Here is a 24,742-nt window from a genome sequence, read left to right as displayed (position 1 = left end):
AGTCGGGAACGACTAGCACATATGTTCGAGGGGAACCTTTACCTTGACCTAGTCTTCCTGAAATAATCTACATTTATTAAATTGCAAAGCAAGGAATAGCGATCAGGCCAATGCAATTTGAAACAATCGCATAAGATTATTATTATTATTATGTTTAAAAAAGACACAGATTCAAGACACATATTAAAAATTATGTAATGCTTCGGTCTTCCAGAGTACATTGTAAAGTGCGGAGATAAAGACATATAGAAACCTAGTTTGACAAAACAACCATCTCTCTCTTAGCCGTTCTTGTCAAAGGATCGGATTTCTTTATTATATACATGTTGGATGTGCAATTCTGCAATCGGTATGTACACGTACATTCCAATCTTTATCTCTGGCTAAGATATTCACAGTAGAATCAAGCTTTAAGGTTAGTGTGAAAAGGCCATAAACGTAGGAAAGAGGAAAGAAAGATACGCATTGAATTTTAGGACGTCTCGAATCCAAACTCTTAACACTTTTTCAAAGGACTAAGCAAGATTTATAATTTTCAAGCGTAGCTACAAATAAGTCGGTTTGAAACATATTATTCCATACAAAGCAGCAGAGTTAATAATTTAATTTTCAGCGATAGCACTAAAATACATTTTTGGATAAGGAACTGCTGCAGCCCTCTCTTAGGCAACTTTACATTGGTCTCAGCTCAGTAATTTATAAACCAGCTAGTGCATCCTTCGGTCCTTCCTTTAAGTGGCTACATCTGTAGCCTGTTAGCTTTCGGTCTTTCCTTTAAGTGGCTACATCTGCAGCCCGTTGTTCGTAAGATGTATAAAAGAGAATATAAGCAGCTGAAGACTTCACTGAAGATGCAGAGATGTCGGACACTTCGTGATCATCAAATTTATACCATCGCTGCTTGGCAGCACTCTTGCAGTAAGCTGTGTAGTGTCCACCATCCAGCCCTCCATAATGGTTCTGTGGAGGAAACAAAAATTAGGATCAAGAGTTTCAGGGAAACTACATGTGGGAAAACAGTCTAGGAATAGAAATTCTGGATAAATATGAAATAATAGAAAATACTTGTAGCTCGGGTTTTAGATTTCAGCAGCCGTTTGTTCTCCAAGCTTGTTTCAATTTAGTTACTGAACATTTTATTACCAGACTTGGTAACATCATCAGCAGGATTTTCTTGTCAAGGAGAATAGGACAAGAAAATCCTACTGATGATGTTACCAAGTCTGGTAACGAAACGTTCAGAAACTAAATTGAAACAAGTTTGGAGAACAAACTGTTGCCGAAATTCTTGATAAATATATATGAACACAAGGGAGTCTGTTTATTTACTAATTAACCAATAGCATTCAAAAGGCTCTTTCTGAGAAAGGTCCATAGAATCAAGGCTACGGTTTTCCCAGGAGTGACGTATGGCTGTGAGAGTTGGACCCTACGAAAGGCTGAGCGCCCCAAGAATGGACGTTTTCAAATTGTGGTGGTGCAGAAGACACTTGGACTTCAAGGAGATCAGATCAGTCAACCCTAAAAGAAATCAACCAGGGGTGTGAAATTCAGCCGGTTCTATCTGGCTCGGGTGAACCGGTAGCAATGGCTGCGGGAGGCTCCACCCACCCGCGCGGACGGCATGACGTCGCTTTTTTGCGACATTTTAAGTCTCTGCGCATGCACAGATGATGGCGCGTGCACATTCGCAAACCGGTAGGGAAAGTAAGTGAATTTCACCCCTGAAATCAACCCTCACTGTTCTTGAAGCTCAAAATACTTTGGCCAACCAACTGAGAAGAGAGGACTGATTGGAAAAGACTCTGAGGTTGGGAGAGATGGAAGGCAAAAGGAGAAGGGGACGACAGAGGAGGAGATGGATAGTGTCATCAATACAGTGAACGTGAGCTTGGGCAAACTCCAGGAGATAGTGGAGGATGGGGATCTGGCATACTGTGGTGCGTGGGGTTGCCAAAAGTTGGACACGACTTAGTGACTGAACACAATAGCGATAGCACTTAGACTTATATACCGCTTCCCCTGTGCTTTTACAGCCCTCTCTAAGCAATTTACAGAGTCAGCATATTTTCCCCAACAATCTGGGTCCTCGTTTTACCAACCTCGGAAGGATGGAAGGCCCAGTCAACCTTGAGCCTTGTCAGGATTGAACTCCAGACTGTAGGCAGAGTTCACCTGCAACACTGCCTTCTAACCACTGCATCACCAACAACAAATTCAAAAGGCTGTTACTTACAGATACTGAAAACAGGTTATATCTCTTCAAAGTACTCTTGGGGCCGATGACGTATTGTGACAGGTCAAGGTTCTCCAAAGGGAAATCAACAGATGTTTGAAGCTTCTGTTTCCATCGCCCATCGTACGAAAACCTAAGCATGAGCAGCAGGAAATAAGCGTTAGGCAATGATGGGTCTATCTGTCGTCTGTCTGTCTGTCTGTCTGTCTGTCTGTCTATCTATCTATCTATCTATCTATCTATCTATCTATCCATCCATCCATCCATCATCCATCCATCCATCCATCCATCCATCATATCTATCTATCCATCATATCTATCTATCTATCCATCCATCCATCCATCCATCCATCCATCCATCCATCCATCCATAAAATTTATACAGCTACCAGTATTACCAAGGGGTGACTCTGGACACAAGTAATCATTGGAAACACAACGGATATAGAGAGAAATATCCCGCCTTACCTTTTCAAATGTACTAAGAGGACAGGCGGCAACTTCCATATTTCTATTTTTTTCAAGGAATCTCTTCGAGTTTTGCAATGGCTACAATAAAACCGATTGTTATCCGTCAGTTTTTCTTCTTTGGAAAATAATCTAAGGCATTCCTGGAGGAAAAAAAAACAAAACAAAACAAAACAAAAAAAGCTCCAAGTGAATTCAAAGAGAACAAAAACAATAAAACAAAAATAAACTCCTTCATTAGTATCATTAATATATGTTTGATCAGAGGTGGGGTTTCACAAAATTTGACCATCAGTTCGCCACACACCGAAAATGTGAGCACAAGGCTTGCATGCATGCGAGCAGCTTAGAAAATGTGGCTAAATAGGATGGCATAGCGCTGGGGTGGGGGGCATGGGGGCCGGCCCGGGCCCACCCATAAGTCGATACTACCAGTTCGTCTGAACCGGCTGAATATCACCACCGTGTTTGATGGTAGTGTTTCAAGGAACAGTCAGAGAAGCCTTAACCTTCCATGAAGAGAAAGAATGTCATTTTTTTTTTTAAAAAAAATAACTATTTTCTTGACTTTAAGATAACTATGAAAATTCAACAGCAATTTTTCAGGGATGAAAATGGCAAACTCGCTCATTTTTCAGTCAGCTCCATCCAATGCCAGACATGGATGTAATTCTTTACTACTCGAACTCAGATCAATTGTTTAAGGTGCTACACAAACTTTAGCCACAACAATATACTGGGGGCTCATTTTTTTTCTTATTGTTAAAGCCCTATCCCTTAATACTAGGATAATATACTTGATTAGTACATGCGCTACACTCACTCACGCCTCCTCCACGCATGGGCAGAGCCTTCTGCGCATGCGCAGAGGGTCAAAAACGGGACGTGATAACGTCCGGGCGGATGGGCGGAGCCTCCCGCCACCGGCACTGTCGGATTGTGCACTCTAGATAGAACCGGCTGAATTTCACCACTGGCCAGCTGATCATCGCGTGCGCATACATGCCAGAAACCCAGAGGAGGAATGGGCGACGCCGCACATGCCAAGTGATGTGGCTCCACGTGCCACTTTGGGCACGCGTGCCACAGGTTCGCCGTCCAGCCAGATAAGGTCTGTGACTGTAAATTTTCCCTTGAAAGTCTTTGCTGAAGGTGACTGAGAGGAATTCACTGCTTGTTTAATAAAAGGGGTTTTGTCGGGACCAGGATTTTGCTTCGTGCCTTTTGGGGAAGCCTGGGTCAGATCACAAACCCACCTGCAGGCTGCACTTGCTAGTGGAGGCCAGCGGCAACGATAAATACATGAACGCCTCAAACGTCCGTGATTTTTTGTGACACGTCAGACACTGCACTGTGGATTTGAACTGGCCTTGGAAGAGGGCCACGATAATCGATTCGTTCAGCTGTTTGTGCTTGTGCCAGGCAAGGTCAGATGCTCTGAAGTCATCTAGCTGATCGTTGTTTTCCTCTTTGTAGCGTTTTCGATTGTCCGCCTAGAACATTGGTAAACGAAAGCTTGTGATGACCCGGGGCGTGGCACAAAGGCAACACAGCCAGAGAATAAGTATGAGTCCCTTTATTAGCTCCAACTTTGCCCCCAATGTGCCTTTTACTCTCCGGTTTGGAGAAAAACTCTCCCACAAAATTGTAACAGATGAAAATACTCCAGTCCAAGCGTTATAAACAGAAAACTTCCAACTATAAATCCAATAGGGCAAGATAAGGTAATTCATCTGGCAGGGCAAGCAAGATAAGGAGTTCCAGAAGTGAAGTAGCACGGCAGTAAATCAAACCAGTTGGGAGGATGCCAGGAACTCAGATAAAGCAATTAACACAAGATGAACTACCTGCCCCTCATTTGCCTCTCCTTTAAACTCCATCCCCAGGTGTGCCTTGTAAAGGGAATCGTGGCCCTTTCCTCCCTCATAAGCCACGCAACCCACGATGGTCTCTTCTCCGTTCTCCCCTGCGTTCCCTAGGATGAGGAGGGGGTGGGCCTTGGTCTTCAATCTGAACCCCCTCTCCCTTGTTCTACCTCTCCCCTGCTTGTCAGCTGTTCATCTTCCTCCTCGGATTCAGACTCTGACGGGCATGACAAAACCTATCAATACCCACTTAAAGCATTGCGAGGTGTGTTTTGGGTAGGAAGCAATAACATCCATCGTTTATTATTAGTTATGATTCTCAGCATTTATTTATTATGGAAAGACGGAGATTGAGAACATACATAGATACTTGGTTCTAAAAACACAGCACACAGACTTTGATAATAGTTTCACCTTCTTCTTCTTTTGTTTAAAAAAAAAACACCACCACCATTTTTTCTTAAGAGGGATAGGAGAAGATTGGAAACTTTGGGGGAAAAGCACCTTCTCCTTTTCTTCTTTTTTTATTAGTGCTATACAGTACTTCAATGAGAAATATTTAAAAAATGGAAACCTACTTTATTTAAGTCTTCATGGAGGCCATCCATTAAGAACAAGAGTAACTCTTGAGAATCCTGCTGGCTGTACCCAGCAAACTGCTCGTTGATCTTCCCAATGGTGATTTTGAAGTCTTTGGGGCTGATGTATCTGTACTGCCCGGTCCAGAGAGCTTTCATTATGATGCCAAACTCCTCAGCTACTTCTCCTTTGTACCCCAAAAAGTTAGACCTGCAAACGTGAACGATTGACATTTATGAAAAGGAGTATTGGGGAAAGAGGGGCAGAGGGATCTATCAAGAGTCTTTTGTGGCCCGCCAGCGGCCAGTGGAGCAGTTGGCAGACTCAGACAGTGAGGAGGTTGGGGAGGAACGTGGGCCAGTCCTGGAGTCTGGGGAAGGCTCTGATGAGGGCTCTGTGTCGGAGGCGGAGAGGGGGCCAGGGCCGTCTGACAGTTGTCAGCTGCCTTAGGAGTTGGACATCAGTGGGGCAGAAGAACAGCTGGAGCCTGTTCCCAGTGTGGGCATGTGCAGAGCTGCCAGAAGGGAACAGCTAAGGAACAAGGGTCGACTCAGGAGTAAAGCCACAGGTGGACGGTGAATGGTCCCTCCCATAGGGAATAAAGAGGAGCGAAAGGGGAGGGGAGTTTGCAGGAGACAATTAGTTCAATTCATTTGAGTGAAGATCTGTTCCTGACTTCTTGCCAAGTATTGTCTGCTACAGAGTGGTGTTTTGAAGATATCGGCCTGGCAGCTTTCCAAGCCTGATAAAGGTCTGTAGTTGTGAAATCTCTGGAAAGACTGTTAGCCGGGACTTTGCTGGAGAGGAATTCCCTTTAAACTAAATAAAAGGGGTTTTATCGGGACGAGGAGTCGGCTTCGTGCTTTTGGGAAGCCTAGGTCAGAAGAGAGCCACCTACAAGTTTAAGACAACTACTTATGGGTAATCATGCCATTAAGGAAATAATTCACGGTAACCATGTTTGCATTCAAATGGGGGTTCAGGAGAAGCCAAAATTACCGGTTGATATCTTCGTGATAGCAGTTCCTGTTGAAATAATCAGCCAGGTGAGGGGTATTGCACAAACACTGGAGCACTGAATTCATATAGCAAGTATTTCCCAAATTACGAAGGCCAGTCAGAGCCGGTCCCATCCCGCCAAACACGGGATTCAGATGGCGGATCTGTGAGGCCGAAAGCCTGGAAATTTCTGTTTTTGGATAGCACACAGGTCTGTAGAGGGAGGGAAAAAAAGTTATGTCAGATGCCTTTTCCCATCGAAAATCTGTAAAAACAGACATTTGCTTGTTGTCAGGTGGTGCCAACTAGGTAATAATAATAATAATAATAATAATAATAATAATAATAATAATAATAATAATAATAATAATAATAATAATAAATTTATTTCTATACCGCCCTTCTCCCGAAGGACTCAGGGCGGTGTACAGCCTGATTAAAAGCACAAAGACAGACAAAATTTAAAAATAATTAAAATTATTAAATAATTGGCTCAATTATAAAACCCCCAAGTTTAAGATCCCACATTTAAAACCAATTAGAATCTTTACATTGATAGCCCGGCCTGGCGGAACAACAAGGTTTTGAGGGCACAGCAAAATACACGGAGGTCGGAGATCTTACGCATTTCTGGGAGCAGTTCATTCCACAGGACTGGGGCTCCCACAGTGAAGGCCCTCCCCCTGGGTTTCGCCAGCCGACATAATTTGGCCGATGGCACCCTGAGGAAACCCTCTCTGTGGGAGCGGACTGGCAGACTGGGAGGTAGGTGATCAGTCACAAAGAAATGAAATGAAATGACATAAAAATCAAATCAGGAAATAAGGATAATGAGGGGAATAAAGGTTTTTAAAATGCCTGATTATTCTCGGTCGAGGGTTTCTGTTAAGAACTGAAGTATCTAACCTTGGCAACTTTAAGACCTGTGAACTCCTAGAATTTCAACTCCTAGAATTTCCCAGCCAGCATAGCATACCATGTTTCTCCGAAAATAAGCCCTCCCCTGAAAATATTTAAAGGCATGCGCAGCTGGTCCCTGCCATTTCCTCTGGTTAGGGCTAGGAAGACAGAACTGGAAATCAGGTAAGACGGCAAGAGGATCCCCGTCTTGCTCCACGCACCCCAAAATAATAAGACCTCCCCGAAAATAAGGCCAAGCTCTTATTTCGGGGTTCAAAAAAAAATATATGACAGGGTCTTATTTTCGGGGAAACACGGTAGCATACCTGACCGGGGAATTCTGGGAGTTGAAGTCCACAGGTCTTAAAAGTTTAGAAAATCACGCAGGAGACTCATTCCTACATACTCCAGACAGGTTCAGGTAGGAAAAAGCTTTTATTCTTTCTTTTATCTCACCAACCGCAGAATAAAGGAAATGGGTAAGCAACGTACTTATTCTCGCGATTAACAGTCGGAGTGGGGACCATCTTCTTCTCTTCCTCTTGCACGGCCTGAGTGATGTCTGGGGAAGAGTACGACCGCTTCAGTTTGGAGTGTTCCCTGTCCCGTAGATCGGTAGACGGAGGCTTTGGCTTATGAGTCGGTGGAGTAGTGGGCGGAGTAACCGAGGGAGTCATTTCCGGTGGGTACATGTGGACTGAATTGGTGGGCGAATGGTAGTACCGAAAAGTCCCGGTGACTGTATCCAGAAACTTCAAAGGGCATGCCCAGAAGAGAACAGCACAAAAATAAAAAAAAAGGGGAAGAAAAGTTAAGCCAGATTTCTACAACTGATCATTTGTGGATGAGTAAAATATGTAGAGGTGGTTGGTTGGTCCTTCCTTGATTTATGACCGAACCTACTTGGGTTACTTAGAAGTTCTACTTGAGCTTAAAAGTTGCACTGACCTTGGCCCAGCCATGAGGCAATCCTGGGATGATCCTGCCCATCTCCTCACTCCGGGCTCTGGTTAGCGGCTCTCGTTGGGACTAAAAATAAAATACACCCCCCCATAAAAGAAAGAGATTAAACCCTGTCAAGATAACATACTGCGTCACTTCTCTGCAGTGGTGGGCTGCTGCAGGTTCAGACCGGTTGTTGTGGTCCGCCAGAAGCCTGCGGAGCTGGCAGCGGAGTTGGACAGCGATGAGGCTGAGGAAGAACATGGGCCAGTCCTGGAGGCTGGGGAAGGCCCGGATGAGGGCTCTGCATCAGAGGCAGAGATGGGGCCAGGGCCATCGGGGAGTGAGATGCGGACTTCGGATGCGCTGACAGCAGAGAGGCAGAGGAACAGGAGGAGCCTGTTCCTAGTGCACGCATGAGAAGTGTTGCCAGAAGGCAAGAGCGGCTAAAGCAGAGAGGACGACTTGGGAGTAGGGCCAAGAGATGATTGGCCTCTCCCATAAGGCTTAAAAGACCAACAACGGCCGCTCACCTTGTTCAAGCCAGAGTCCCCCCTCAAAGGCCCTTGGGATTCCTCTGCAAATCTGCGCCTCTGTGTTTCGGGGGTCCAGACCATTTTCTCCTTTTCGCTGGCCGTATTTTTGTCAAGGTTGGCTTTCCTCATTTCAGGGCTTTCGCTCCCAGCGATACTTTTCTTTTTCACGTCAGCTGAATCTCTGGGGGCTTTCTCCAGATCGTGTTTTCGATCGACCCCTTTGGCGGCCTGTTCTTTCTCTTTCTTCTCTTGATCTTCTTGATATCTCTGGAGATTTTTTTCTCTGCCTTCCCAGTCTCCCTGGTCCTCCCTGGCTCTCTTTTCTGCCCTTTCCCGTCTTTGGACCTCTCTCTGCTCTTCTGGTTCTTCTTTTTCTCCTTCATTTTTTTCTACTGCAGTCGCTTTCCTCACATTCCCGGGGCTCCTCTCTTCGTCCGTTAGGCTGGGCTTCGTATCCAGCGGTGGCTTTATGGAACGATCCGGAACCAGTTTCCCGTTGGAATTTAACGGCTTAACAATCGCTGGGCTTTCGGCCTTTGCCTTTTGGTCATCTGGAATTTTGGCTGAGGGTTTCTTGCTACGATCAACCTGGATCCAAAGAAAAAAGAATGAAAAGGAGCAGTTTGCTTTGTTAGCTTCTCTCCCTTCTGCTTCATACTTTTTGAAAAATAGAGTTTGGCCAGAGTTTTTTTTAAAAAAGAAAAAAGCCAAATCCAAAATACAATATAAGCGCATTAGGAGACAAAGAGTACAAACTGCATACATTCAGGACCTACAAGCAATCCTCAACTTAAATTAGTATTAACACTTCATGCGATCTTGATTCTATCCCTCTGTTTATGCAGCCCAGAACTGTGTTGGCTTTTTTGGCAGCTGTTGCACCTGCACTCACCTGAGGAATAACTTTCATGGATGAGATTGGCTGACTGAGAATGCCAGTGGGAGCAGCAGCAATGGTTCCGCTAGGGATTATCGATCGGAGCACATCCGTTTTCTTCTCCTGCTGGCTTGCAATGTCCGATTTTTCAGGTGCTTCTACCACGGAGGGTTTGACATAGACAACAGGTGGGGGAGCTGGAGCTGGCTCTTCCAATGATGGGTAAGTAAAGTCCACTGAAACAAATATACAAATGGGAAGATCCTAAATATTAAGAGGCATATGCTCTAAACTTCTTATGTGTTATATATAGGGCCATTTTAGCGTACTGGTTAAGGCACTGGGACAGAAACCTGGAGTCAGTGAGTTTTTGTCCAGCCTTGAGCATAAAGCCTTAGGTGACTTTGGGCCAGTCACTCTCTCTCTCAGCCCTAGGAAGAAGAATATATAGAATAACAGAGTTGGAAGGGACCTTGGAGGTCTTCTAGTCCAATCCCCTGCCCAGGCAGGAAACCCTACACCACTTCAGACAAATGGCTATCTAATCTCTTCTTAAAAACTTCCAGTGTTGGAGCATTGACAACTTCTGGAAGCAAGCTGTTCCACAAAAGTCAAACCACTTTTTGAAATCTTACTGACAAAACCACAGGGACTAGCCCTTTGAGTCAAAAACACACAACAACAAAACACATGCACAAAGTAATACATGTGTTGTGGCCCGCTAGCGGCCAGCAGAACTGGCAGCTGATTCGGACAGTGAGGAGGTTGGGGAGGAACATGGGCCAGTCCTGGAGTCTGGGGAAGGCTCTGATGAGGGCTCTGCGTCGGAGGCAGAGAGGGGTACAGGGTTGTATGCCAGTTATCAGCTGCCTTATGAGTCAGACATCAGTGAGGCAGACGAACAGCTGGAGCCTGTTCCCAGTATGCGCATGTGCAGAGTTGCCAGACGAAGGGAACAGCTGAAGAACAAGGGTCGACTAGGGAGTAAGGCCACAGGTGGACGATGAATGGCCCCTCCCATAGGGAATAAAAGAGGAGCGAAAGGGGAGTGGCGTTTGCAGGAGAAAATTAGTTCGCCTAAATGGTTTGTGACTCTCCGAGACTCTTTGCCAAGTTTTGAAGATATCGGTCTGACAGCTCTCCAAGCCAGATAAAGTCTGTGGCTGTAAATTTTCCCTTGAAAGTCTTTGCTGAAGGTGAATGAGAGGGAATTCACTGTTTGCTTAATAAAAGGGTTTTTTTCGGGACCAGGATTCTGCTTTGTGCTTCTTGGGGAAGCCTCGGTCAGAATAACATGCCACAGTGCTATCTACAGGTGTATCTGCATGAACCTGGCCAATATTTAAAAAGACAACGTCTACGTATTGTCCTACACTGCGTTTCAGTTTAACCATTGTTTGTGCCAAATAGATTCACACAACATGCAGAACCCTAAATCGCAGCTTCCCAACTCCGGTAGCTGAATTCCCACAACATATGAAACCTGTTGTGGCTGAACTACATCCCCCGTAAGTCGAGAACTACCTGTAATTGTCCTTGGGCTTGCAGAACGGGTTCAAAACCTCCCAGATTAAAAATAAAAAAGGGGTGAAAATGTAATTGTAAAACTTTTGCAATAAAAAAAATAAAAAATAAAATAAAATAAAATAAAAAAGCCTTGTCTACTTACAAGAGACAGAAATGTTCTTGTTCTGGCTACGTTGCGGCAGCGCCACTTTGGCGTTGGTTGTATACTGAGGATAACAAAGCAGCCAGTTCTCATAACCTCCGTCTAGGACCAGAGGCTCATTCCGTAGCACAGCTTTACTTTCCCACTGAAAACAAAAGGCAAAAAAAATACTTGACCAAAAGCAAGAGGATGCCCAGGTACTGGGGCTGAATGAGAGAATGTAGAATTTAGAAGAACAGAGTTGGAAGGGACATTTCCATTCTCAACTATATAATCACGAGTGGGTTCCTCATCTATCAAGCTCATATATCCAACTGTAAACTTGGACTTGCCCACCTTGAAAAGTGCGTCTTTGAGGCTCCGCAAAGTTGTGCCTAATTGCAGGTCCTTCGCTGAACTGAACCAGTCCAGCAAGACAACATAATCAACTTGGACCCTGTCTTTCCATGGCTCTTTCGAAGGATCTGGCAGTTTAGCTTCAATCTTGTTAGCAGTGACTCTGAAGTTTGATGCCATCCACAAAATTAGAAAACAAGAAAACAGGATTATTGTTGAAGGTACAGTTGGCCAGTCATCGGGCACAGAGCCACGAATGCGGCTCAAGAACACCCTTGACGTTCTGAATAAAGAAAGAACAGCTTTGCTTAATGATTTGGATTCGCTTAAGGACTGCGGTGGTTCTCTTTAACAACTGCCACAAATAAAGGTCGGAAAATCTGGTGGGTTGCAGGGGTGACCTGCTTTATGACCATTATGACTTACAACCATAATAGAATGCTCCATTTCGGTTGTAAGTCGAGAACTACCTGTACCACTATCTGTATGAATGCAACTCAAGAGTTTCTTTGGCGTTCTGAATATATGCATTGACTACTGGTTGACCATCTCATCTGTCAGAGTGCGCACAGTCTGACTACTTGAGACTACCCAGGAGCAAATACGTCACACAGAGGTTTGTAATAATAAATAGTGGTTTATCTCTACAAAGCATATACATACACATAGTAGGCAAAGGTCAATCAATCAATCAATCAGCAACTACAGCATGGAAGCACACCCGGAGAGAGAGATACGCCCCAACAGGGCCTCTCTTATAATACAGACTCTTAAAGTGGTAACAGTCAAATAACCCCGCTGACTCATTCTTACCATTGCAGCATTACAGTATTATAGCAGCTGATCAGTTATTAAATCATCATTACCCTGACAACATCGCATGGCCAAAAGTTCTACAGGCTAATTAAGCATTCTTTAAAAAAAAAAAAAACTTTTAAAACTACTATTTGTACTTTGTGGCCAAGCAAATAAATGATCCCTGTTTACATTTCCTTTATTCTCTGCTTGATCCCTGGTAAGCTATTCAGTATTCTGCAGTCTTAGGATCTATCAGAAAAAGTTTGTTCCATACCCAGGAGAGATAGCTTCTTCTGGAACACAAACAGAATTTATAATACAAGATTCTTGGTAATCCTTTAAGCACCGGGCATCCATGATCATAACCTTGATGCTTTTATCCATCATCATTGTAAACAGCTTCTCAGCGGTGATTGTTCCTTTACAAGACAGAAAAATAATTTACCAAAACTAATCAAAGGCAGGCAGGTTTCAATAAAGGACTTTGAAAACGGCGAGATCTTAAGTTTTTGCAATGAGTTACGAACTTCCTCCATGAAATAAACAGCATAGTTTTATTCATAATATGACTCAGCATTCCTTTTGGCAACAGACACTAGTTTTCCACTGGAGAAAATAACTATTAAAACTGGCTACAAGTTGACTATGATTGGCAAGGACAAATAATTAAAAACTTGTGAATCGAATGTGAAGTTGGAACTGGGGTTCTGAGAATTATACGGTATTTGTTTTGTATCTCAAAAGTTTTCCACCCTGAATTTTCAAAGGTCAGCAGCGTACACACCATCGAAACTTGGTGTAGGTGTGGGAATGCATGGGGAGGTCCAAAAATAGAAGCAAAATAGGAATGCTGATCTTGTTTGGTAAGCTTCTATTACTTTTAAAAAAAAACAACCCAAGTTTCAAAAAAGCCAACTCTGAAAATAGGCCAAAACATTTGTTCAGTCCATTCCCCCACATCACTATGCCTTCTACAGCCATAGAAATTGAAAAGAAAAAAGAAAGAAAAGAAAATGATCTTCTCTCATCACCCAGGGTCTGGAAGAAGTGTGATCCTGATCAAGGAATAATGGCCCAAGCAGTGGTGGGATTCAAATAATTTAACAACCGGTTCTCTGCCCTAATGACCGACTGGGTGGGCGTGACCAGGGGGTGTGACAGACAGCACTCGGCCTCCTACACCCCCCTGGGAGCAAAAACGGGCCATGGGGGTGGGACACGCTGCCCTCCTGAATCCCGTTTTGGGCCTAGTAAGCCTCCCTGCAGCCTCCTGGGAGCGAAAACGGGCTGCGGGGGGACTCCTGGAAGGGGCGGGAAAGGAAGGGGTGGAGCCAGCCAGCAATTTAATTACCGGTTTGCCTGAACCGGCTGAATTTCACCACTGGGCTCAAGGAAGCCGTTATGAATGGCAGAAGAAATCTCTTAAACAGACATTCTGAGAGCACATGGTGGAACTCATGAGTTTTTCCTGTTTTCCATGGCTGTATGGAAATCAAAATCTTTGCTGCTATAACAAAATAGCTCTCGGAGGTTGATCTTGTGAAAGAAATCTCAGTCTAAATCACAAAGGGGTGGATATTTCCTTCCCCAGGGGAAGTCACCAACTTTTAGGGGCTATCAGAGATCTAAGATGTTTCTCTGAAATAGGTCTCTTGAACATCTTTCGCTTGTGGTCCCTACTTTTTAAGGATCGATGAAGAAATGATGCTTACCCTTTTCAGGAGAATCCTTCTTGTCTGCCACATTTTTCTTGTCTCCGTTGACCTGCATTATTTCGGCATTAAAAATAGATTTAGTAGGTCAGAAAAAAAAACACCTAAAGTGGTGTTTTTCTCCCCAGACTTAATTGTTATGCATACATCCTGATAAAGAATCTCCATTAATTGGGTCTATAACTCAAGAACACGTGAAAATTGAGGTTCTTAACCCAAGGAGCCAAATAATACAATTAGTATCAACAACAAGAAAATAAGGAGATGGATTTAGACCAGGTTTTTCTTCCTGGTTCACCCCATAAAGTTGATTGCAGAAGACTATATTTTGTTTTCCCTGTTGCAATGGATGGCTGTGAAAGTTGGACCATAAGGAAGGCTGAGCGCCAAAGAATGGAGGCCTTTGAACTCTGGTGCTGGAGAAGACTCCTGCGAGTCCCTTGGACTGCAAGGCGATTCAACCGGTCAGTCCTAGAGGAGATCAACCCTGACTGCTCTTTAGAAGGCCAGATCCTGAAGATGAAACTCAAATACTTTGGCTACCTAATGAGAAGGAAGGATTCACTGGAGAAGAACCTAATGTTGGGAAAGATTGAGGGCAAAAGAAGAAGGGGACGACAGAGAACGAGGTGGCTGGATGGAGTCACTGAAGCAGTCGGCGTGAGCTGAAATGGACTCCAGGGGATGGCAGAGGACAGGAAGGCCTGGAGGAACCTTGTCCATGGGGTCGCAATGGGTCGGACACGACTTCGCAACTAACAACGAATATTTTGTTTTTATCCTTTTCTCTGTCTTGCAAACACCAAGTTCCTTAAACACCACGAATCAATGCTGTATAGTTTGCATCAAAATATTTCTAGTTTCTCCCAAAATAAGACATCCCCTGATAATAAGTCCAATCGGGCTTTTGAGGGCATGGCAATAAGGCCAAGCGCTTATTTCAGGGTTCAAAAAACATATAAGACAGGGTCTTATTTTCAGGGAAACACGGTAGCACAATGCAACGTAACTAATGCCTCATTTGAATTCTATTGGAAAAAGTTCCTATCAGGAATGGATATTTAGACTTTCCCTTGCTTGAATGTACAGCGTTTAGCTGAATAGTATCAAATGGTTTTGCAAGCATTCATGCACTGGTCAACAGAATTCATGGTTTGAGTTCAATAGTAAATAGAGTTGACACGGAGGCTTTAATAAGGACAGGACTTAACCATCATGTGACATTTTCCAACTAATGATTTTCTGGCTAAATAACATGGATAATATATAACTGAGAATGTATCTGTGGAATAAAACTCGGCATTGGTGTTCCAGCTTCCGTAATTTAGGAATGCCAAATTTAACCTAAATATCAGATTCCGTTCTCAACCTTGGAAGTCGTATTTGTCGTTGCAATCAATCTGACCTGCCTTTTTTTTTTTAATAGCTTCCTTTTCTACAAAGAGTTGTCTTTTTAAAAAAGTGGTGTAGAGCAGAAATACATGAGAGGGATAAATAGTGGCTGAATTACCAGCTGATTTTTCCCGTTGGGATCCGTTGATATTTCTGAAGAGGTTTTAGCATCGTCTTTTAATTCTTGTTTTTTCTGCTGCTGTTCCTCTTGTCTTTCTTTCTCCTCCAGTTTTTTTCGCACTTCTGCTTCTTCATATCTAATTAAAGGAGACAATTTTCCCCCCCAAGCATTATGCAGCACGGCAAGTGTGACTTTTTAAACACAGACTGTTTAGGATTGATTCCCTTTCTTAAATTATATGTTCACATGAAGGCAAATAGATTTCATAGTAATAAAAATGTGAACAAGACTAGGTAAAATAAATAGCAGCAGCAGCTTGAATGGAAATTGATTTAAAGAGGGTTGGCAGTTGGCCAAATAAAGCCTTTTGTGGTATTTTTTTTATCCTAATAGCAATAACACTTAGACTTATATACCGCTTTACAGTGCTTTACAGCCCTCTCTAAGCGGTTTACAGAGTCAGCCTGGGTCCTCATTTTACCCACCTCGGAAGGATGGAAGGCTGAGTCAACCTTGAGCCTGGTGAGATTCAAACTGCCAAATTTCAGGCAGCCGGCAGGCAGCAGAAGTAGCCTGCAGTACTGCACTCTGAGCCACCATAATGCTCAAAATATGGACAGTGTATCAAACTCGTTTAAAAGATATTCCTGACAGCCTAAATACCTCCACTGTGACTAACAGATAAATACATGAACTAAACTTGTAGAACACACCAATTAACCCTTAATGCTTTTAAAAGCCTACCTGAGCTTAAGACTCTCTGAAAGTTGTTCAGCTTCTTCAATAGCCTTTTTGATATTGGTTAGTCCAAGTAATGAATGAAAATAGTCCTGAAATTAGAAGACATATCAAGTACTACTTTTGATACTCACCCCACAGTCTAATATATATAGGGAGTCCTGCTGTGACCAAAACTATCAAGAGATACATACTGTCCTGCCTTCAGGTGCATCCTCTCCTTTGCATTGAAAATAACCAGGGTTTTGCTCTTTTAACACATGCGTGTGTGTGTATGTATATATTTGAAATCATCAATAACTGAGTTGAAACATGCTTGGGATAAACACATTTCTATCATCGACAAAAATAAATAAATAAATAAAAAACAAAATGATTTGAATAAATAAATTAAAAAGAAAGCAAAAGTAAACAAACAAAACCTCAAAGAGGAGGACAGGTCCACCACATGTGGTAGTATGTTCCCTGTATCTGTTTGCATCTCCAGCATTCTGATGAATTTTTGGAAACATTTTTGCTAGTCTTGCTGGTGCTAGATGCCATATATAAAACATTGTATATAAGTTTTCTCTATATGCTGCCGACATTGTCAATTTATAATTCCCTCCCCCCCACAATTTTTCCCACTTGTCTAGTTCTATGGTATAGCTGAAATTTTTTACCCAAATTATCATAGTTTCCTTTACTATTTCCTCTTCCATTTTAAACCTCAATAAATAGTTGTATAGTTTTCTAAGTTTCTATAAAATCAAGGCAATTGCTGGAATTCTTGCATTCTAACTTTAACCTATGAAGAGCTCCAAAACAGAAGTTTTATGGATCAAGAAAAACACTACAATTATGAACAAATGGGACCCAAATATATATAGACTGACTCAGTGGTGAAATCTAAAATTTGTTACTACCGGTTCTGTGGGCGTGGCTTGGTGGTGGTGGGGTAATGTGACTGGGTGGGCGTGGCCAATTTTTTTTTTAACTTTTAAAACCATTTTTTCTACAACCTCTTTGGCGAAGAGGTTGTAAAAAAATGCTTTCAAAAGGCTTTGACGATCCCAGCTGAGTTGCCTGATCGGCAGAGACTTTTTTTTCTTTTAAATGCCTCTGACGATCAGGCAACTCAGCTTGGATCGTCAGAGGCATTTAGAAGAAAAAAAGGGTTTTTTTTTCTTTTAAATGCCTCTGATGATCCAAGCTGAGTTGCCTGATCGGCAGAGACTTTTTTTCTTTTAAATGCCTCTGCCGATCAAGCAACTCAGCTCAGGTGTTTTGGTATCCTTCCTTCAGCTCTTTTAAAACTTCAGCACAATTCTTAAGATCTCTCGAAATGTACAAAGGCATTTGTAACTGGATACATACTTGCTGATGTTTGAAGTCGGTCCTCTTTTTAATAAGATTATATACAGTGACATATTTCATGTAAAGTACATAGGCCTTCTCTTCATCTCTATCCAATCGGCATTCTTCTGCTGCCTTGAAGATCTTAACAGCACTCTGGACATAACTTGAAATTGAAGCAAAGAATGGAAGTCACAAAAGCTGGCATTGCCTTCTGCAAATATACACTTTAAAAAAAAAACAACCCTTGCCTGCAGAAACAAGTAAGAAAACTGTTTTCAAGCCGGAACAAAATGATTATCTAATAAAAGCCATCCATTTGGCTTTTCTGATCTGCTTTTGTTCAATTTTCTTCTGTCACTGCTGCCAAACTGCTAGGCTCTATGCCGATACTTTAAATACAATAACCATTAATCATTTATAACACAATCCACTGCATGTTTAAATCTGGGTGAATTCTATCGCATTTGCTCCCTGGTAAAATGTTGGCTTTTTTTCCTAAGGAGTACCGCATAGGAATTAAAGAGTAAAATAATTATATTAGAAGTGACACAGCGTGTGCTGAATTCAGTTCTTCCTTTCAAGGAAGAATTGAAGCAGCTTTTAGAAAATGAATCAGCTTCAATCAGGAAGGAATCTTAATTTCATAAGGGAAGGGATGCACATCTTAAGATAGTCTAACAGTTCTCAGCAAGGCTATAAAAAAGACCCCAGAAATGGTATTTACAGTATGTAGAAAAGTCTATTATGATCCACAAAACACTGAGTGTGCCTGGGATTTATTTTTTTAATAAGTCGCCCATAGTCATTGAGAATAAGTCATATAAATTTTATAAATGAAAATAAATAAAATAAAACTTATTGAGTACAAAAATTCAGTGATAAAAGCCTTCTAAACAGCGAGAATAATTTAAATGATCCGCGAAGGAGGAGAGTCCCCTCAATCCCTACCATCAAGCGAACATTGGAAAAATAAATATACTAGTTGGGTATAAACATCCATACTTCTTAGTGCTTGTTTTCTCCGGTTTTACTTCTGTCTTTTTATTCAGGTCTTTCAACGAAGTGCAGAGATAGAGTTCTTTAGGTGCAGAAGCCAAGGTAGGCATGTTAATATATTACGGTTGTCTCCTCAAAGGGACGCTTTAAGTTCAGTTGCTGTTTTCTGAAAAAGAAAAGATTCCAAATAAATCTTAATCACAAAGCCCCAAAACCTCTGATCAGATATACTGATAGCAATACCTTATCGACAGTGGTGAAATCCAATTTTTTTTTACTACTGGTTCTGTGGGCGTGGCTTGGTGGGCGTGGTGTGGCTTGGTGGGGGTGGCAGGGGAAGGATACTGCAAAATCTCCATTCCCACCCCACTCTGAGGCCAGCCAGAGATGGTATTTGCCGGTTCTCCTAACTGTTCAAAATTTCCACTACCGGTTCTCCGAACTACTCAAATTTTCTGCTACTGGTTCTCCGAACTGCTCAAAATTTCCGCTACCAGTTCTCCAGAACCTGTCAGAACCTGCTGGATTTCACCTCTGCTTATTGATTAGAATCAGACATTAGGCCCGGGGTGTCAAACTTGATTTTATTGAGGGCTGCATCAGGTTTGTGTTTGACCTCGGGGGCCTGGGGTGGGCCAAAGATGGGTGTGGCCCTCTTGATGTCACTCATGTCAGGGGCGCCTGTGGTCCGAGCACTCTGCCAGTGAAAACGGGCTCGCGAGCTCCTTTTTCAGCTGGGACGGCTTCCTGCAACCCTTGCGGCCAGCAGGTTCTGACCAGTTCTGGAGAACTGGTAACGGAAATTTTGAGTAGTTCGGCGAATCGGTAAAAACCACCTCTCTGGCCCCGCCTCATCTATTCTCTGCCTCCCGAATCCCAGCTGATCGGAAGGAAATGGGGATTTTGCCGTAATCTTCCCCTGGAGTGGGGAGGGAATGGAGATTTTACAGTATCCTTCCGCTGCCACGCCCACCAAGCCACGCCCACAGAACCAGTAGTAAAATATTTCAAATCCCACCACTGCTCGCGGCCCTCCCGAGCTCCTTTTTCGCTGGCAGAGGTACCACAGGCAAGTCCTTTACTATTTCCAGGACGGCCCCACGGGCCAGATCTCAGCACCCCGTGGGTCAAATCTGGCCCGTGGGCCTTAGTTTGACACCCCTGCATTAGGCCATATCAGAATACAAAATATAAAATACAAGAAGACCGAAAGTTATAAACAGAGCAAAATAAAGCAAAGAAAACGCAAAGTATATTCAGATCCACACATGCGGTTTTTCAACTACAATGTTTTGTTCAAATAAAAGAGCTGACCGGATACGTTCCCATCATTATAAAAGCACAATACTGGAAGCATCTTAGAAGGATGTATAGTTCGGTTTGTAAGTATGCATAATCTATAGGTTACCAATAATGAGCATTTTAGGTTGAAAAGGCTCCATTTCCAAAAATATTGAGTGAAATTTTTCAACAACTCTCTGAGACGTATTATATCCTCTGCTAACAAACACAGGTGCAGAAACCCTCATTCCTTGTTTAATGTGTTTAGAGACAAGACGTTTCTTTGGAGTTTTCCAGCTCGTAACATGGATTACGAATGAAAAGGCTCTGTATCCTAGAAACCTTAAGCCTTTGTTAAACGTATCTTCAAGGTTTACCGCGTTACGTAGCGCTTATTTTTTTACTATCTTTTTACGAACCTTACTGCCGTGCTCTGTACATAAGGCGAGCATTAAGATCAAAAGGCATCAGTCATGCTGCGTTAACTACAGGCAATCCTCAACTTACGACGACAACGGAGGCCAAAATTTCTGTTGCTCAGTGAAATATTTGTTAAGTGAGTTTCGCCCCCATTTCACGGCCTTTCTTGGCCACCGTTGTTAAGTGAATCAGTGCAGTTGGTAAGTTAGTCACCTGGTTGTGAAATGAATCTACCTTCACTATGGATTTTGCTTGTCAGAAGGTCGCAAAAGGGAATCACATGACCTGGACACACCCTGGACACTGCAACCATCCTAAATATGAGACCACTGCCAAGCATCTGAATTTTGATCCTGTGGCCATGGGGAGGTCCCAACGGACATAAGTACAAAAAAAGGTCATAACTCACTCTTTTCCAGGGACATTTGTCACTTTGAATTGTCACTAAATGAACTGTTGTAAGTCAAGGACATACAGGATGCATAAAATGAAAATGCTTCAGAGCTACCTACGACAACCTATATGTATTCTGTGTTAACTACAGGTAGTCCTCACAACTTATGGCCACAATTGAACCCAAACTTTCTGTTGCTAAGTGAAATGTTTGCTAAGTGGGTTTCGCCCCCATTTCACGGCCTTTCTTGCCACCATTAAGTGAATCGCAACGACCTATAGGCATTAGTAAATACATATGGCCAACTCACAATGACCACAGAATTGAGGTTAAAGACATTTCACTCTGACTCTGATGCAATTTGTAGCTACAGGAAAAGGCTTCCAATCCTAGAAATATGCTATTTCTTAAAAACACTGACATAAGTAAGAAATATAAGTGCACCCTTCCCCTTACTAGATACTAGGAAGAACACGCAAACGTTTATACACACACACACACACACACACATCTATATATATATATTTGCTTTCTTCTCTTATCGTAGGTTTTTGTATGTATTTTTCTTCAACTGGGTATTTTCCTACGTAAACCAAGTTTCTCAAATTGCAGTCATAGCTCAGTGAAATCACGTCCACTATCCTAGGCTTCTTCAGACAGCAAGCATGCATTTTGCATTTCCCAATAGGCAACAAAATGCATGCTTGCTGTCTGAAGAAGCCTAGGATAGTGGACGTGATTTCACTGAGCTATGGCTGCAATTTGAGAAACTTGGTTTACGTAGGAAAATACCAGGTTGAAGAAAAATACATACATACATACATACATTCGGATGCTTAACAACCAACTCAGTTTTATGATGGTTGCAGTGTCCCGGGAATCATACGATCCCCTTTTGCGACCTTCTGACAAACAAAATCCATGAGTAAAGCCAGATTCACTTAACAACCGTGTTACTAATTTTATAACCGCAGTGACTCACTTAACAAATGTGGCAAGAAAAGTCGTAAAATGGGGCAATGCTCGCTTAACCAATTTCTCACTTAACAATGTAAATGTTGGGCTCAATTGTGTCGTAAGATGAGGACTACCTGTACAGTACATGGACACTTTTAATCAGCAGAGAAATAGTTAATATTTCCTTTCTGTTTCTTCTCCTAAGTCTTTTGCTCCTGTTACTTATTTTTTTACTAGTTACAGTACTCACGCCTGCACAAACATTCCTGCTACAGACATCAGAGGAGCAAATAACCTAAGTGGTTACTTGAGATAAAAGTTATAAAAAAAAACAAAACTGAACAGGCAGCTGACAATTTCAAAGAAAAGAAATAACTTATTATATATTGTTTATCCAGACTAATTTCAGTGTTTGGAAGCTTTTCTTCCAATGCATTAACAGCAGTCACAGCTTCTGGGTTAGAATAATCTTATTTTTCTTTCCAAAAGAATATTTTTCTCAAAGATTCTATGAATAAGTCATTCTTATTATGGGGTAAAAATTGTTTTTTTTTTTTAAAAGGGACTTTGCACACTATTCAGGATAAATCAAATGTATCTAAGATACACGACAATTTAGACAAAAATATAGCTGGATCCCAAATCAATAAAGATTTTGTGATGGCTGTTGACATAATATAGTATTGACTTCTTCACCTTAGATATACAGGTAGCTACTTTAAAGTAAAGCTTATTTACTGTATTTGTTAATAGCTTTTAAAATCTCTGTAATGCAAACAGTCCAAAATATATGTACTGCATATAATCATAAAACATTGGCCTGCAAACTCTCCCAACAACTTCACGTATTTTAAACACACATATTTATGGCCTATACTTTATATACCTTCACAAGCAAGGCATGTATACCTTGATAGATTTGTCATTTAGCAGATAACTACATGGGGTACCTTATGATTGACTACGCTATTTTTGGAAGGATAACCGCTAAATCTTTTTTTTTTATAAAGATAGTTCTTGTCTTGCAACTATTACTTTAGCAACTGATCGAGAAGAAGGCTCACCAGAAGCACCTCACTCAGGACTAGGAGCATAGGCTTTCCAAGCAGAGGGAAGACCTGCAAGAGTGCAAGGCCTTGGTAGTACAGTGGTCTAAAGCACCCTGTTATTAAGACCAGCTGCCTGCAATTACTGTAGGTTCGAATCTCGCCAGGCTCAAGGTTGACTCAGCCTTCCATCCTTTCTAAGGTAGGTAAATTGAGGACCCAGTTTGTGGGGGCAATAAGCTGACTTCGTATAAATATACAAAAGGATGAAGGCTATTGCTTAGTGCATTGTAAGCCGCCCTGAGTCTCCGGAGAAGGGCGGCATATAAAATCAAATTAAAAAAAAAAAAAAAAAGGCCAGGTACAAGGCCCACTGGAACAAGGCCCTTCGGCTCTTCGCCACCAGCGGCCCTTCCCTCCAGTCTTCGCCCAAAGCCCCCCGCACCAGGAGGCTGAAGCAGACCCCAAATTGGAATTTCTGTCACCCTCCGACCCACACAAAAAGACCCCGAAGGGGGAGACTCTACAGCAACACAAGCGTTCATTGCACGTATCCATCCCAGGGGCTGTAGTTTGAGGACCCCTGATTTAGTGCAATATAAAAAATGCAAATAATTTTTCTGCGGATCACCAAAATTTTCTCACGGACCACCAGTGGTTCACAGACCACCAGTTGGTGACCGCTGGGTTAGAATATGATTTAGCGTCCAGTGAGAACTCAAGTAAACGAGCTTGTTCAGTCACTCACACAACACTGGCGTTTCCGTTGGCTATTTTAATTCAGGATTTCACCATAACTTCGCCCACTACGGATCTTCTCTTAAATAAAAACGCAACATCACATATTCCCACTTCTGTAGACAACAAAGAGAGTCCCAAGAGACTGGTGTCTGGTTACACACATCCAAAATTCAGGCACAACGTGCTTACAAAAGAGCCTCACAAAACTATAACAAGTGTATAATTTAAAGGCGTGACCAAGCATCTTTTCTTGCTTTCTCCCAGGCACTTCCACACTCCACCATTCTCCCGCACAAAGGAAGGATGTGTACATAGCACAGCAAATACACACCACGGGAAGTCATAATTGCCCCCTGCCTCACAGTCAGTATACAGATATGTTGCACATGATCGCACACCTGGCAGCGACAGGAAACCTGTGAGCCCAGCCAGCCAGATGTTGCTAAACTATAATTTCCAGGAGGCTCAGCCACCTACAAGCCACGATGAAGTGGAGAGCCACAAGTCTCCCCACCCACCCACCCACCACGGCCATCAAAGGAAGTCGCACATTAATAAATAAAGCATTAAAATGTCCATGTTTTAACAGCTGGACTCTGGTGCAATTCTGGGACAAATTGTTCACTGTTTTCAGATTGGCTTCGTTTGTTGTTGTTGTTGTTGTTGTTGTTGTTCTTTTTTTAAAAAAACAAAGCTAAACCAAAAAACAAACCAACCACTTTTGGGTTCAGTGGGTTTTGTGCAACTAGGGTCCAGCTCGACCCAGTGTGATCCAACCACGTGGGCGACATTCCCATAACCCCCGCCCCCACAAAGTCCTGAAAAAGGATGATGAGACGAGTCACCCTGCGCGCACGGCCCTTCGATCTTCACCCGGGTTAAACCCATCGTGTGAACGCAGCCCCTCGCCAGTCTAAACACGCGTACAGCCGCGGAGACCCTCCCTGTACAGACCAGAAAGAAAAGAGGAAGAAAGAAAACAACAACGCCCGGCGGGAGCTTCAAATTTAGGGCTGTCAAGGGCCGGAGGGGGACCCCCCCACTCCCCGCGTGAAAACTCCGAGTTCCGTAACGTGGGAATGCGCCCCCCGTGACTCATCAAGGTCATCCGTGGAGGCGGAGGAGAAGGAGGACAGACCCACCGCCACCGCCGCCGCCCCTTTCGGCCTCTGCCGCCTCTCCAGCCCCGGAGAGCCCCTCGGCGTCCTCCTCCCAAGCCGGGCCCTGCGCTGAGTCCCGAAGCCGCCGATCGCCGACCCTCGCTTCTCACCGCTTCGGGTCTCCGCAGCCGTCGCCGCCGCCTCCTCCTCCTTCCCAGCCGGGCCTGGCCCATGTCCCAGCGCCGGGCAGCCGACGCGCTAGGCAGCCATAGCCGGGCAGCCGGAACTGAGCCGAGGCGGC

General features: G+C 43.1%; 1 protein-coding gene across 1 annotated transcript; it reads right to left on the bottom strand.

The window, feature by feature from the left end:
• Nucleotides 1-288: 288 nt before the first annotated feature.
• Nucleotides 289-24,742, bottom strand: USP8 (ubiquitin specific peptidase 8). The gene is made up of 19 exons (XM_070953861.1): nt 24,612-24,742; nt 18,509-18,668; nt 17,525-17,669; nt 16,175-16,260; nt 15,428-15,566; nt 13,918-13,969; nt 12,480-12,624; nt 11,408-11,570; nt 11,072-11,216; nt 9,418-9,638; nt 8,523-9,113; nt 7,996-8,076; nt 7,540-7,799; nt 6,148-6,360; nt 5,148-5,358; nt 3,961-4,197; nt 2,705-2,847; nt 2,237-2,369; nt 289-960 (listed from the first exon to the last, which is right to left on the bottom strand). Exons 2-19 carry the CDS (start codon nt 18,610-18,612, stop codon nt 775-777), a joined length of 3,255 nt encoding a protein of 1,084 aa, XP_070809962.1. The 5' UTR covers nt 18,613-18,668; nt 24,612-24,742; the 3' UTR covers nt 289-774.

This window comes from Pituophis catenifer, unplaced genomic scaffold (assembly GCF_029215685.1).
Source record: "Pituophis catenifer annectens isolate HBS135680 unplaced genomic scaffold, rPitCat1.0.hap2 SCAF_14, whole genome shotgun sequence".
Lineage (NCBI taxonomy): Eukaryota > Metazoa > Chordata > Lepidosauria > Squamata > Colubridae > Pituophis > Pituophis catenifer.
This window is presented reverse-complemented; position numbering and strand designations above follow the sequence as displayed.